The 14102-nt window shown below is 41.9% G+C and overlaps 1 protein-coding gene across 1 annotated transcript in view; it reads left to right on the forward strand.

The window, feature by feature from the left end:
* The window catches only part of TEX11 (testis expressed 11), a 179021-nt gene extending 170350 nt beyond the window's left edge, over window positions 1-8671 (forward strand). Inside the window, exons 18-19 of the mRNA XM_021712871.1 lie at window positions 7801-7965; window positions 8600-8671. Coding sequence (XP_021568546.1) covers window positions 7801-7965; window positions 8600-8671 — 237 coding nt within the window. The remainder of the gene's footprint in view (window positions 1-7800; window positions 7966-8599) is intronic.
* The last annotated feature ends 5431 nt before the right edge of the window (window positions 8672-14102 follow it).

Below are 14102 nucleotides of genomic sequence, written 5' to 3' on the forward strand. Positions count from 1 at the left end.
TTAATCAAAACAATGTGGTACTGACATAAGGATAAATATATAGATCAATGAAATAGAGTAAAGAGTCCAGAAGTAAACCCTGACATTTATTTATGTTCAATTGATTTTTGATAAGGTTGTCAAGATCATTCAATGGAAAAAATAATCTGGAATATACTGGAAAAATGGATAGCTACATCAAAAAGAATGAAGTTTGAACCCCAACTTCACCCCATATGCAAAAATGGGCCAAAGACCTAAATGCAAAAGCTAAAACCATTTTTTTTGAGTTGGAGTCTCACTCTGTCACCCAGGCTGGAGGGCAGTGGCATGCTCCCGGCCAGCCACCGCAGCCTCAACCTGCTGGGGTCCGGAGATCCTTCCACCTCAGCCTTCCAAGTAGTCAGAACTACAGGCGCACCCTACCACGCCTGGCTAATTTTTGATTTATTGTAGAGACGAGATCTCGCCAAGTTGCCCAGGTGGGTCTCAAACCCATGGGCTCAGGCAGTCCTCTCGACTTGGCCTCCCAAAGTGCTGGGATTACAGGCTGAGCCACCAAGCCTGGCCACTAAAACTATTTTTTAAAAACTTTTAAAAAAGCATAGTCTTAAACTTTTGTAACCTTGGATTAGGCAATGGTTTTTTTAGATATAGCACAAAAAACACACGCAATAAAATGAAAAATAGATCAATTAGATTTCAGCAAAATTAATACTTTTTTTCTGCAAAGGACACCATCAAGAAGGTAAAAAGACAGCCCATAGAATGGGGGAGTAAATGCTGGAAATAATATATCTGATAAGACACTTGTGCTTAGAATATTTACAACTCAATAATATAAAGACAACTAAAATTATTTTAGTGGGCACAAGATTTGAATAGACATTTCTTGAGCCAGGTGTGGTGGCTCATGCCTATAATCCCAACACTTTGGGAGGCCAAGGCAGGAAAATTACTTGAGGCCAGGAGTTTGAGACCATCCTGGACAACATAGTGAGACCTTCGTCTCTACAAAAATAAATTAAAATTAGCCAGGCATGGTGGCACACACCTGTAGTCCTATTTGAGAGGCTAGGGTGGGAGGATCTCTTAAATGAGGAGATCAAGGCTGCAGAGAATGGTAATTGTACTACTGCACTCCAGCCTGGGCAACAGAGATCCTGTCTTAAATACACACATGCGTGCACATGCACGCACGCACACACACACACACACACACACACACACACACACACACAGTGATCTATCACTTAGCACCCACTAAAATGGCAGTAATCAAAAAGACATGTTATAATAAGTGTTGACAAGAAATTAGTGCTCTCATATGGTGTCTGTGTAATTGTAAAATGGTACAGCTGCTTTGAAAAACAGCCTGGTAGTTCCCCAGAAGGTTAAACATAGTTACCATATGACCCAGAAATTTCACTCCTGGGTACGTACCCAAGAGAAATGAAAACATATCTACAAATAGACTCATATACAAATGTTCATAGCAGAATTGTTCATATAACCAAAACTGAAAACAATCCAAGTGTCTATTAACTGATGAATGGATAAACAAATGTGATATTTCCATGCAATGGAATATTATTTGGCTATAAAAAGGAATGAAGTACTGACACATGCTGCAGCATGCATAAACCTTGAAAATATTATGGTAAATGAAAACTGCCAGTCACAAAGGTCCACATACTACCTGACTCCATTTATCTTAAATGTTCAGAAAAGGCCAATCTATAAGCGACAGACTAGTGGTTTTCTAGGGTTTGGCAGGGAAAGTGTATTGGCAGGAAATGGGAGGATACTGGGGGAAAATGAGCTAATGGGCATGAGGTTTCCTTTTGGGGGGGATGAATATGGTCTAAAATTTATTGTGATGCTGGTGACAGAACTCTGAATACTGTGAATATATTAAAAACCAATGAGTTGTGTACTTTAGGTAAACTGTATGGTATGTGAATTGTATCTGCAGGGAGTGGTAATTGTACTACTGCACTCCAGCCTGGGTGACAGAGTGATGTACACAATATTTACTTTGGGAATCTAAGGAGAGCATTAAAAGATAGATACCTATGCTCCAAGACACCTACAATTCAGTTAGAGATATGCATGACTGTCATCTGTATTAAGATGTTGAGGACAGAGGAAACTGATTTCAAATATGAGCCCCCAAAAGCCATCAGATCTAACACCTCGATTTGCTGGCATTGATTTGTATTTCATGTAGGCAAGTCTTTGCTGCCTTAGACTGAGTAGCTGCATGGATGCATTTATTTATTGAGAATTAATGAATTATTTTCATGATCAATGCTGGGCACGAGGGCAACTAATGCAAATTAAAATAAAATTCTAGTGTATATTCTAGTTTCGGAAACTGGTTGGGTTCATACACACATATGAAAGGTATCACTCTGTTGCCCAGGCTGGAGTGCAGTGGTGCTGCTGACTGCAGCCTCAACCTCCTGAACTCAAGTAATCCTCCCATTCATGTCAGCCTCCCTAGGATCTGGGACTATAGGCACACACCACCACACCCAGCTTTTTATTTATTTATTTTTTTATTTTTATTTTTATTTATTTTTTTGGTCCCGCTCTGTTGCCTAGGCTGGTCTCAAACCCCTAGGCTTAAGCATGTCTCCTGCCTCAGGCTCTCAGAGTGCTGGGATTACAGGCATGAACCATCACACCTGGCCAAATAATTCTCTACTCTTTGCTACTCTGTATACTCTATCCTTTAAGTGAATTAATACACTATAACTATTACCTGAGTTGTAAGCCATATCTTCAACAGCCTACGTGATATCTCCAAAGTTACCACAAACATAACATGTTTAAGATAGAACTTATTAGCTGGGCTTGGTGGCTCAGCCTGTAATCCCGCGCTTTGGGAGGCTGAGGTGAGTGGATTGCCTGAGCCCGAGGGTTCGAGACCCCCCTGGGCAACTTGGCAAGACCTCATCTCTACAATAAATCAAAGAATTAGCCGGGCTTGGTAGCGCACGCCTGTAGTTCCAGTTACTTGGAAGCCTGAGTGGAAGGATCGCCGGAGCCCAGCAGATCAAGGCTGCAGTGGCCAGGAGCGTGCCACTGCACTCCAGTCTGGGCGACAGAGTGAGACTCCAACTCAAAAAATAAAATAATAAGATAGAACTTATTGTTATCCTTGTTGCTCATCCCCAGAAACATTCCCTTCCAGATTTTTCCTTCATTGATACCACCATTCTCTCAGCCATTCAAACTATGTGCTTTAGAGCCATTTGCAATTGACCTTTTATTTCCCATATCAAACCAGTTGCCAAGTTCTATTTATTCTTTCTTTAGAGTTTTCTTACACCTTTATATTTTCATTGTCACTATTTTAGTTCTGACCCTCATAATTTCATTTTTAGACTCATACAACTCCTTTTAAACAAGTCTCCCACAGGCAGGTCTGTTCTAAACACACTAGCATTTTAATCTTAATGGAACTACACTTTGATCATATCACTTTCCTTCTTAAAAAGTTTCAGGCCGGGCTCTGTGGCTCAGCCTGTAATCCCAGTACTTTGGGAGGCCGAGGCGAGAGGATTGCCTGAGCCCGCAGGTTTGGAACCAGCCCAGGCAACTTGGCGAGACCTCATCTCTACAATAAATCAAAAATTAGCCGGGCTTGGTAGCATGCACCTGTGGTTCCAGCTACTTGGAAGGCTGAAGCAGAAGGATCGCTGGAGCCCAGCAGGTGGACAGTGGGGTGGCCGTGAGCGTGACACTGTACTCCAGCATGGGTGACAGAGTGAGACTCCTACTCAAAAAAAAAGTTTCAGGCCCAGCTCTCGCAACTCAAGATGGCAGACTAGAGTGAGACAGCAGTGAAGCCACCAGCACCTCTGCCACCGCAGATGATGGAAGGGAACGGCAAAGGCCATGAGCACTGCAGTGACTGCGAGAACGAAAAGGACAACAGCTACAACAGGAGTGTTCTGTATCCAGCCAATGACACTGGAGCCAAAAAGAAGAAAAAGAAACAAAGAAAGAAAAAGGCAGTGAGTGAGATAGATTCAACCCAGAACCTGCCTGTGAGGAGGAACTGGTTGCCAGAAGAGAGGATCCAGGAAATATAGAAGGCCGATGAGCTGTTCTTGGTGGGCCAGGGACCTGCCAAAACCATGGAGGAGGCCAGCAAGCAGAGCTACCAGTTCCGGGACACGCAGGCTGTCCCCAAGCTGGGCAAAGCAGTGAACACCCACAGGCGCGTGGAGCCTGACAAAGACAACAACCTCCAGGAGTCCCTACACCCTACCCTAGGGCTTCACTGGGATGCCTTGGGCTTAGGGGACCATAGCATGCTGAAAGAGCTGTACACACTCCTGAATGAGAACTACGTGGGAAACGACGACGTTTTCCAATTTGACTATTCCCTAGAGTTCCTTCTGTGGGCTCTCTGGGTGCCCAGCTGGCTGCCCCAATGGCACTGTGGTGTTCGAGTGGTCTTGAGTCAGAAACTGGTTGGGTTCATCAGTGCCATCCCAGCAAACTTCCACATCTATGACACACAGAAGAAGATGGTGGAGATCAACTTCCTGTGTGTTCATAAGAAGCTGCACTCCAAGAGGGTGGCCCTAGTCCTGATTCCGGATATCACCAGGTGGGTTCACCTGGAGGGCATCTTTCAAACTGTTTACACTGCGGGGGTGGTGCTACCCAAGCCTGTTGGCACCTGCAGGTACTGACATTGGTCCCTAAACCCTCGGAAGCTGACTGAAGTGAAGTTCTCCCACCTGAGCAGAAATATGACCATGCAACTTACCACAAAGCTCTACCCACTGCCAGAGGCCCCCAAGACAGCTGGACTGCGACCAATGGAGAAGAAGGACATTCCAGTGGTGCACCAGCTCCTCACCAGGTATTTGAAGCAGTTCCACCTCACACCAGTCATGAGCCAGGAGGAGGTGGAACACTGGTTCTACCCCCAGGAGAACATCATTCACACGTTTGTGCTGGAGAACGCTGGTGGAGAGGTTACGGACTTCCTGAGCTTTTACATGCTGCGGTCCACTATCATGAACCACCTGATCCACAAGAGTCTCAAAGCTGCTTACTCCCTCTACAACGTGCAGACCCAAACTCCACTTCCAGACCTCATGAGCGATGCTCTCATTCTCGCCAAAATGAAAGTTTGAAGTGTTCAACATGCTGGACCTCATGGAGAACAAGACTTTTCTGGAGAAGCTCAAGTTCAGCAACCTACAGTATTATCTTTCTAATTGGAAGTGCCCCAGCATGGAGGCAGAGAAGGTTGGGCTGGTGCTGCAGTAGCCAGTTGCCAGTGAGATTCTGGAGAAAACAACTGAGAACTCAATCAGGAAATGGAGCCCCACAAACGTGATATGCCTGGCAAAGGGGGCAGAACTGAACCAACTTTACCAAACTGCCAACGAACTTGACAATTGTTTGACCCTGGCGTGGGCTGCATGATGTCACCTGTGGTCATGTCTCTGGTCTCCCTGTTTTCCAGTTAATCACATCCTCATGCAGCCATGATCATGGGAAAGTAACTGCTGAAAACTAGCTCGTGATTGGCATATTATGGAGTTAACGGGTGAATAATAAAAGTATATAGATATATATTTCAGTGCCTTCCCATTACCAGCAGGATAAATTCTAAAATCTATGGCTTGTAATGCAAAACTGTTAACACTCCAGCTCACAAAATGTTAGTAAACATTCCACACGCCCCGAAATACACAAAGTTACATGGTTTCTCTACTGGAAAACTTCCTTAAACTTTTGGTGAACTAACGTGCAGCATAATGCACCAAAGGGTGATAAACAGAATGTAGCACTTCCAAAATGTATTTGACTAAAGAACTCTATTTTCACAGACCATCTGTTAACATTTCTCATGACACTAATGTTCTGATGAAGCACATTGAGGAAAGGATTAGGAAGCCCCATCCTACATTTCCAGTCTTTTTTCCCACTAGCTCCCCTACATAAATCAGCTGCTTAGGTCAAACAACTCTTAGTCTCCCTGAGACATACTCACTGTCAAGTACAATCCAAGTCTTTATTTATTCTGTTCTGCCCATATGGAATGCCCTTCTCTTTCTCTGAATACTTATGTTTTTATTTTTATTGAGATTTCAACTCACCATAAAACTCACCATTTTAAGTCTACAATTCAGTGGTTTTTAGTGTAGTCACAAAATTGTGCAATAATAAGTATCATCTAGTTCTAGAACATTTTCATCATCCCCCCAAAAAACCCTATATCCATTAGCAGTCACTCCCCATTCCTCCCCGTCTCAGCCCCTGGCAATCATTAATCAACTTTTTGTCTCTATGGATTTGCCTATTCTGGACATGTCATATAATCTCTGTTTATCTAGATCCTGCTTATCCACTCCAAGACCATGTTTGCTTGTTCAGTCACTTATTCATTCAGTTAAAATCACAACACTCATACTCTGTATCAGACACTGTGCCAGGATGTGAATATACAAAGGTGAATGACATGTTGCCTTCAAGGAGCTTTGCCTAATGGAGAAGACAGACAGCACAGTGTTAGAAGTGCTATTATGGTGCTATGAACAAAATGTCAAAGGGACAAAGAGGTTTGAGCAATAAATAGTGAGAATCAAGGAAATTCTCACTGAGGAGTTAGCATTTGACTGGATATTGGTTTGTTTGTTCATTCTTTGGTTAATATGTTCATTCAGCAAACATCTGTTATGCCTCTGTTATGTGCCAGGCACGGTGCTGGACTTTGAGAATACAAAAGTAAGCAAGAAAAAAAAAATCCCTGTACCTCGAGGAACTCAGTGGTCTGAAGGAGATAAATAATAACATTCCAAAACAATGTGATATAAGTTATATTAGAGGAATGTAAAGCTTGCCATGAGAACAGAAAGAAATAACTAACTCTGCTTGTGAATTTGAAGAAAAAGTAGAAGTCTACCAAGTGGACAAGGATGGGGTAGTATTTTAGGCAAAGGATATTAGACCACCCCTGGCTGTGCTATCCTAGTGCTCATTTCTTTTACTGAACTAGAGCACCCAATGTTTTACTAGCCCTTAACCACATACCTTGTGAAGTCATCTTTATTATGTGGATGCCTTGTGTTCTCAAAATCATTGTTCATCCTTTGGGGTAAAAGTTTTGTCTTATTCTTCTTAGCGCCCTTATTTTCATAGTGTTCTGTAGGTAGTAATTTTTCTATGGATCCAAATGAATGAAAGAGTGACAGCTGAGACAACAACCTTGACACTCTCTAGAAGCTGTTGCCTAGGTCTCCTATCACATTTCCCCCTTCAAGGGCCTGACACCTATTGTGTAGATGAAGGACTTTAACATGAACGCTCTTTTTGTGCTCCGTCTCCTATACAAGGACTGAAAAAGGAGCTCCTTACACCAACCCTTTTCACTAATGTGAAGCGTTGTGAAGAAGCTAATATAATCATGTGATTAATTATGTTAAAGACCATTGATAAGGCTAAGGAGCCATCTTAGAAATGTGCCCTTTATTCATAGCTAGGTAGATATTATTAATGCTAAAGATTAACATAATGTCTATTAACCTGCTTCTAATTCTTTCCTTCAGTTGAAGAGGACCTCATTACTTTTCAGTTTATATGTCTCTTCATGAGATCTTGTAATGGAACATTCTCCAGCTGACAAATCTTCAAGTTTTCTCCTCCTGCTCTCCAGGAGCATAGGCCTTCCTTTGCTGAGCACCCGTTGTTTGTTTAATAATAATGGGGCACAGCATGGATACAGGTAGTGCTACAGTGAGCTGTGAGGGTAATAACTGCAAAACACCCACTGTTCTTGGATTTTAGGAAGGCTACCCAGAAATGGAGATTCTCTGGCTGATGATCAAGTCCTGGAATACTGGAATACTTATGTATAGCAGGAGCAAATATGTATCGGCTGAAAAATGGTGTGGCCTGGCATTGCGTTTCCTTGACCACCTTAGCTCCCTCAAGAGAATCTATGAAACTCGGGTAAGGAGGGAGAAGGTCAGGGTGGATGGCATGACTGAGGAGGCAGCGAGGTTACAGCTAGGCTCTCCATACAGATTCGATCCAACCCTTGACTAGAAAAGGATCTTAATTATTGTCCTTCTCAGTGGTTCCATATAACTTCAAGAGTTAGAGGACCATAAACAATAATTTCTTAGAGTGAAAACCAAGAAGGACGAAGAACAGGGAGAAACTTAGGAATAGCCGATAGAATCTAATTAAGAGGAATGCCAAGAGTGAGCTCTGAAAAGATGTGTTACTGTCAATGCCAGTGCATGTGGGGAAGGACTGGCCTCTGCTCAAAGCAATAACTGCTTTAAAAGGCATTTTCTCCAGGAACCATTCTCAGTTGTAGACGTCTGGGCCATTAGCTCGCTGGGAGAGGTTTGGTGGAGAAAAAGCCTTGTTACCAAGCAAGAGCAAAGGCTCTTTTATGTTTTAAGTACCTTCTCCTTTATAATAGGGGATCCCTCTTCCTCAAGAGAAGACTCAAATCTGAGATCCCTCAGATCTCAGAAAGTAAAGGTTAGATTTTCATGCCATCACCATGGGTCTAGGAAGCTTTCCTACATTTCCTTTTCCTCTCAAGAAATCTGTTTGCTATTCTCCTTCCCAGATGAATGTTCTGCATAGTGAACTCATGGAAGCAGCAGATAAAAACAAGGGCTCACGTTTTAATGAAGAGTGAGAACTGCTGGAGCAAGGCAGATGAGCAGGCAAGCTTACAGTAATTTGAAGAAGGTGTAATGTTCACAGATGCTGACTATTCAGATTTTTGCTAGTCTCTCCTGAGCTTTCGTTTCTGTTTTCTCAGGTCCTGTTTTCATATTGTTGAATAAAGTTTTCTAAAATAAAAGCATGTTGACATTTTATCTCAGTGATCAGCTCATTTATGGGGGACAAATGAATTTGCCAAAGTGCTAAGGATTAAATTGAAATAGCTCTTGTGAGAGCAAGATGGTTTATGTCCCCTGTGAACAAAAGGGAATGTCCAACACAGGTTGCATTTTATTCCCAAAGTGTCCAAAGTACCAATACCTGGAAATAACAAAGAATCATAGACTTTTCATTGGAAGGACCATAGTGGTCATTGGGCCCAGCATTTATCTTACTCATGAAATCTCTCTCTGACATCCTTGAGAATTGGTTGCCAGTCTTCGTTAGAACATATCCTATAACAGGGAACTCCTAAGACAGCCCAGTCCACCTCCTTGTGCCCTCTAATTGGTAAAATTCCCTTCTTCATATTGAACAGAAATTTATCTCCCTATAACAAGTCTGCTTTCTCTGCCTCAGATGCCCTTTGGAGAATTGAAGACAGAAGTCAGGCCCCTCCTTGTCCTCCAGGCTTTTTCTCCTTTAGGTTAAACATCCTCAGACCCCTTAGTTTTTTCTCATGTGATCTGGTCACCTCACCTTCTAAGAACCTGTGAGGTCTGACCCATGCAGAGTTGAACAGCCTCATTCTGGCTAGACTGGCATTAATACCATATGATCACACTGTCTTTTTCCCTCAGTTGATTCGTGTTAGCATTTTTTTAAACTGTTAATTTAGAATTATTTTCATTCATAAGAAAAGTTGCAAGAAAGCAGAAAAGATTGCCATCTCCCCTTCACCCTGCTTCCCTACTTGCTATTTTACTACATTGTCTAATTATTTCCCTGTTTCTTTCTGAATCAAATTTGCAGACATCCTGCCCCCTTTACCCTTAATACCTCAGTGTGTATTTCACAAAAACAAGGCTACTCTCCTATATAATCACAATACAGTCATCAAAATTAGGAAATTAACAATGATACATTCTACCATCTGGTCCACAGACCCCATTCAGATTTCACTGATTGTCCTAGTGAAGTCCTTCATACATCCGGATCATAAATTCCATTTAGTTGTCATGTCTCCTTCATCTCTTGCAAACTGAAATAGTTCCTCATTCTTTCCTTATCTTTTATGACCTTAACATTTTTTGAAGAGTACAGGCTCATTACTTTGTAGCATGAACTTCAGTTTAGATGGAGCTGATGTTCCCTAATAATTGGATTCAGTTTCTGCCTTTTGGGCAAGCATATTACTAAAGTGCTGTGTTCTTCTCAATGCATCATAACTTCAAGCACACAATGTCAATGTGCCCTATTATAGGTTAAGGTTAAGATGGTGTCTGTCAGATTTCGCCAATGTAAGTTTCATCAATAAACTTTTTGTACTTAGTAATTAATAATTATTTATGAAGTACTTGGTGGAAGATACTTTGAAACTAAGTAAATGCCTGTTTCTCATTAAACTTTCACCACTAGTATTTTGCATCTGTTGGTGATTCTTGCCTGAATCCATATTTACTGTGATGGTTGATAAATGTTGATTTCTCTATTTTCATCATTCCTTCTTCATTTATTAGGTTTTTCTTCTCCTTGACTTGTTTATTTATTCATACTTCTAAATACATTATAGTACAGACTAACGGATTCCTATTTTATTAAATGGGCATAAGCCACCATCACCATTATTTATTTTGCTGCCCAAAACTAGCTCCTACACCCTTTTGACATGTCTCCACCATTCTCTGAGCACTTCCTTACTTTGTGGCACAATAAGATGCTCCAGGCTCATATACTTTCCTTGCCCCAGACCTGGCATCAGTCATTTCTCCAAGGACCCCTGGCTCCTTTTAATGGAGAATGGTAGTTGGTGCTCAAGATCTGGGTCCTAGAGGTGTATTCATTGTTACTGGGGTGCCATTGTTTCTAGGTCCTCTCAGTTAACAGAGCTAGGAAATAAATGTATGTATGTGTATATACATACACATAAGTTCATACTGATGACTCCCATTTCCAATCCAACACCACTGCGTCTGTTCTAGTCATCCTCCCGGCTCTGATTAACCTCAAATATGCACTTATTTGCTCATTCTCTCTATCTGATCCCAATTTCCTAGCCATGGGGGCTGTCACCTCAGCCGTAACCCCACCATCCTGTCCACAGGAGCTGTCCCTTTGGCTGAGGCTCAGTGAACACTCTGGCCAAGTCATCAGCCCAGACCCCATCCCCGAGAACAGCAAGATGACCCCCAAGCTGAGCTGCCACCCCAGCCCTGACCCTGACCTCAGCCCTTGCCAAAGAGAAAAGAAAGGGACCACATTAGCATGTAAGCAGGCGCTTCATATTGTTGGCTCATTCGGCTTCTTAGTTATTCCTTTCTGCCTTCACCTTACTTTACTCCTCCTTATCTTTGAGAAGGCATTTCATGTGTCACTTCCTCAAGAAAAACCTTCCCTGACTAGATCAGGCTCCCTTGTTATATGCTTTCCTAGCACTCCATTTTTTTCTCACAGTTTTAAAATACACATATGTTTATGGAATACATTTATTAATGTCTGCTCCCCCCAATAGTCTTTAAGCTCTACAAGGGCAGATGGTGTGTTTTCCTTACCATTGTATATTCCCAGGGTCTAGCAGTGCTTGGTACTTTCAATAAATACTTGTTGAATGAATGAAAACTTCTAAGTCTTTTTTTCCCGTACATACTGCCATTCACTCATGTCCCTGCTTATACTTACAGTTTTAAAAAATCTAATTGAATTTACTGCTATTAAAATTGTTCTTGCCAGCAGATCTTTTTGGATACAGAGTCTATTCTTAATATGTTAGTTATCCCTCTCAAGTTCACCTTATCTGCATATTCAGTCAGCATGCCAGCTAATGTCTTTAACCAAGTAAATGACAATACATACTGAATGGGAGAGAGCTGAGACAGCTTGGTGACATGCTTTGCAATCTCATCTCTGGGTTCTTTCATTCACGCAACAAATATTTCATGAACACTTTCTGCTATGGACCAGACACTGCATTAAGTACTAGGGATAAAATCGTCAAAAAAATAAGAGGACAAAGCCTCGCCTTCAAAGAGCTTACATTCTAGTGGGGGTAACTAACATATAATAATAAGCTAGAATATAAATAACTTAAACATTGATTCATTAATTAACAGATTTGGGGATGATCATTTTCCCACTCAATAATTACCTGCATTTTTCCCACCTTTTCACAGGGGATCACATGAGTGAATTTGTCATTGCCTTGCTGGAGCCATTGACATTGATATACTAAAGCTCATTTCAGAAAAGAAAATGAGCTTGGCCAGGCTCAGTGGCTCAGCCTCTAATTCCAGTGCTTTGGGAGGCCGAGGTGAGTGGATTGTCTGAGCCCGTGGGTTCGAGACCCACCTGGGCAACTTGGCGGAACCTCATCTCTACAATAAATAAAAAGTTAGCCGGGCGAGCGTGGTAGCGCGCGCCTGTGGTTCTGGCTACTTGGAAGGCTGAGGTGGAAGGATCCCTGGAGCCCAGCAGGGCGAGGGTGCAGCGACCGGGAGGGTGCCACTGCACTCCAGTCGGGGTCGCAGAGTGAAACTCCAATTCAAAAAAAGAAAAAAGAAAATGAGCTTAGTCCGTTCTGTAAAGGGTCTTAGAAACTCTTTGTGATCACTAGCTCCTTCTAAGGACTCTCATGCAAACCATCCCTTCCTATAATGTGTTCTTATAGGATGCCTGGGATGAAGATGAAATCTACCTGTCTAAAGCTTGTGAAATCTACCTTCTTCCCTTAAAAAAAAAAAGAAGCATATATCTTTCTCTAGGCTTCCAACAAGTCTCATTCCCCAGGATTTCTCAAAGCTAGAAACACCAGTTTAGTGATCTCAGCTATAGGTTCTCTCAGCATCCTGACATATTTGTTTAGGCCTAGTGACTTAAAATCATTTAAAGACGTTGGTGCCTTCTCTCAATTTTCTTACTTACCATGACCCTCAGTTTCCTCTTGCCCATGTCTATTTGACCCTTTCCAGTTTAATGGACAGAGTTTGGAAGGCAGAGAAGACCAAAGCAAAGTAGGAATTAAACGTTCATATTATCTTTGTTGTCTGGTAAGCATTATATCACTTTATTTTTCCCTTTATACCCTGTAGTATTATTGGAACTTTTTTGCATGCACTTATATTACTTTCGTAATTTAAGAAAAGCCCTAATTATAATTAAAACAAAACGTACTGTCTACCCTAATATGTGGACTTTAAGGCTTCCTTGATGCAAACTAAACTGTAAGCAGCCTTTATTTTTTGTTCCTAGAATTGCCTCATTGGGGTCAGGCCTTCCTGACATGATTGTGGCAGTTTCATGTTACTATTTTTTATTCATCCTTGATCAGACACTCTGCTTTCTACCTTTGCAATGCCTCATCATCAAAGAACTCTCTGTGCATTTGCGTCATTTTCTTTAGCTGCTTCTCCTTTTACTTCTTTCTTAAAATCATTCACGATTACTAGGTTAGAATTTAGTTTTGAATTTAGTTTTGAATGTCTTTCAACCCTTTGTGAAGGCAGTCAAGTAGAAAGTGCAAGAAAACTAACAATGCATTACCTACCAAGTGCTAAAAGCACTTACACATGTGCTATCTTACTTAACTGTCATAATGACCCTGTGAAGTAGGAGATTCTGTTTCATTCCTTCCTTCTTTCGCTCTCTCTACCTCCCTCCTTAGTCATTCCTGTGGGACACTGAAGCTCAGATACTTTAAGTAATTTAGCCAAGGTAACAGAGCTGGTAAATGGCATAGCCATGATTTAAAGACACATCTAGGTCAGGCACAGTGGCTCACACCTGTAATCCCAGCACTTTGAAAGGCTGAGATGAGAGGATTGCCTGAGCCCAAGGGTTCAAGAACAGTCTGGGTAGCTTGGTGGGACCTCGTCTCTACAATAAATCAAAAATTAGCCGGGTATGGTAATGCACATCTGTAGTCCCAACTACTTGGAAAGTTGAGGCAGAAGGATCATCGGAGCCCAGCAGGTCAAGGCTGTGGTAGGTGAGAGCATGCCACTGCACTCCAGCCTGGGTGACCGAGTGAGACTTCAACTCAAAAAATAAGTAGAAAGAAAGAAAGGGAGAGAGGGAGGAAGGAGAGAGAGAGAGAGAGAGAGAGAGAGAGAGAGAGAGAGACAGAGACAGAGACAGAGAAGAAAGAAAAAAAAGAAGAAGAAAGAAAGAAAGGAAAGAAAAAGTTACATCTCTTGGACCTGAGCTTGCTCTTTGCCTTCAGGATACCTTTCTTTTTTTTTTTTTTTTTG

Source organism: Carlito syrichta, unplaced genomic scaffold (assembly GCF_000164805.1).
Source record: "Carlito syrichta isolate Samal-C Ts95f unplaced genomic scaffold, Tarsius_syrichta-2.0.1 Scaffold303676, whole genome shotgun sequence".
Lineage (NCBI taxonomy): Eukaryota > Metazoa > Chordata > Mammalia > Primates > Tarsiidae > Carlito > Carlito syrichta.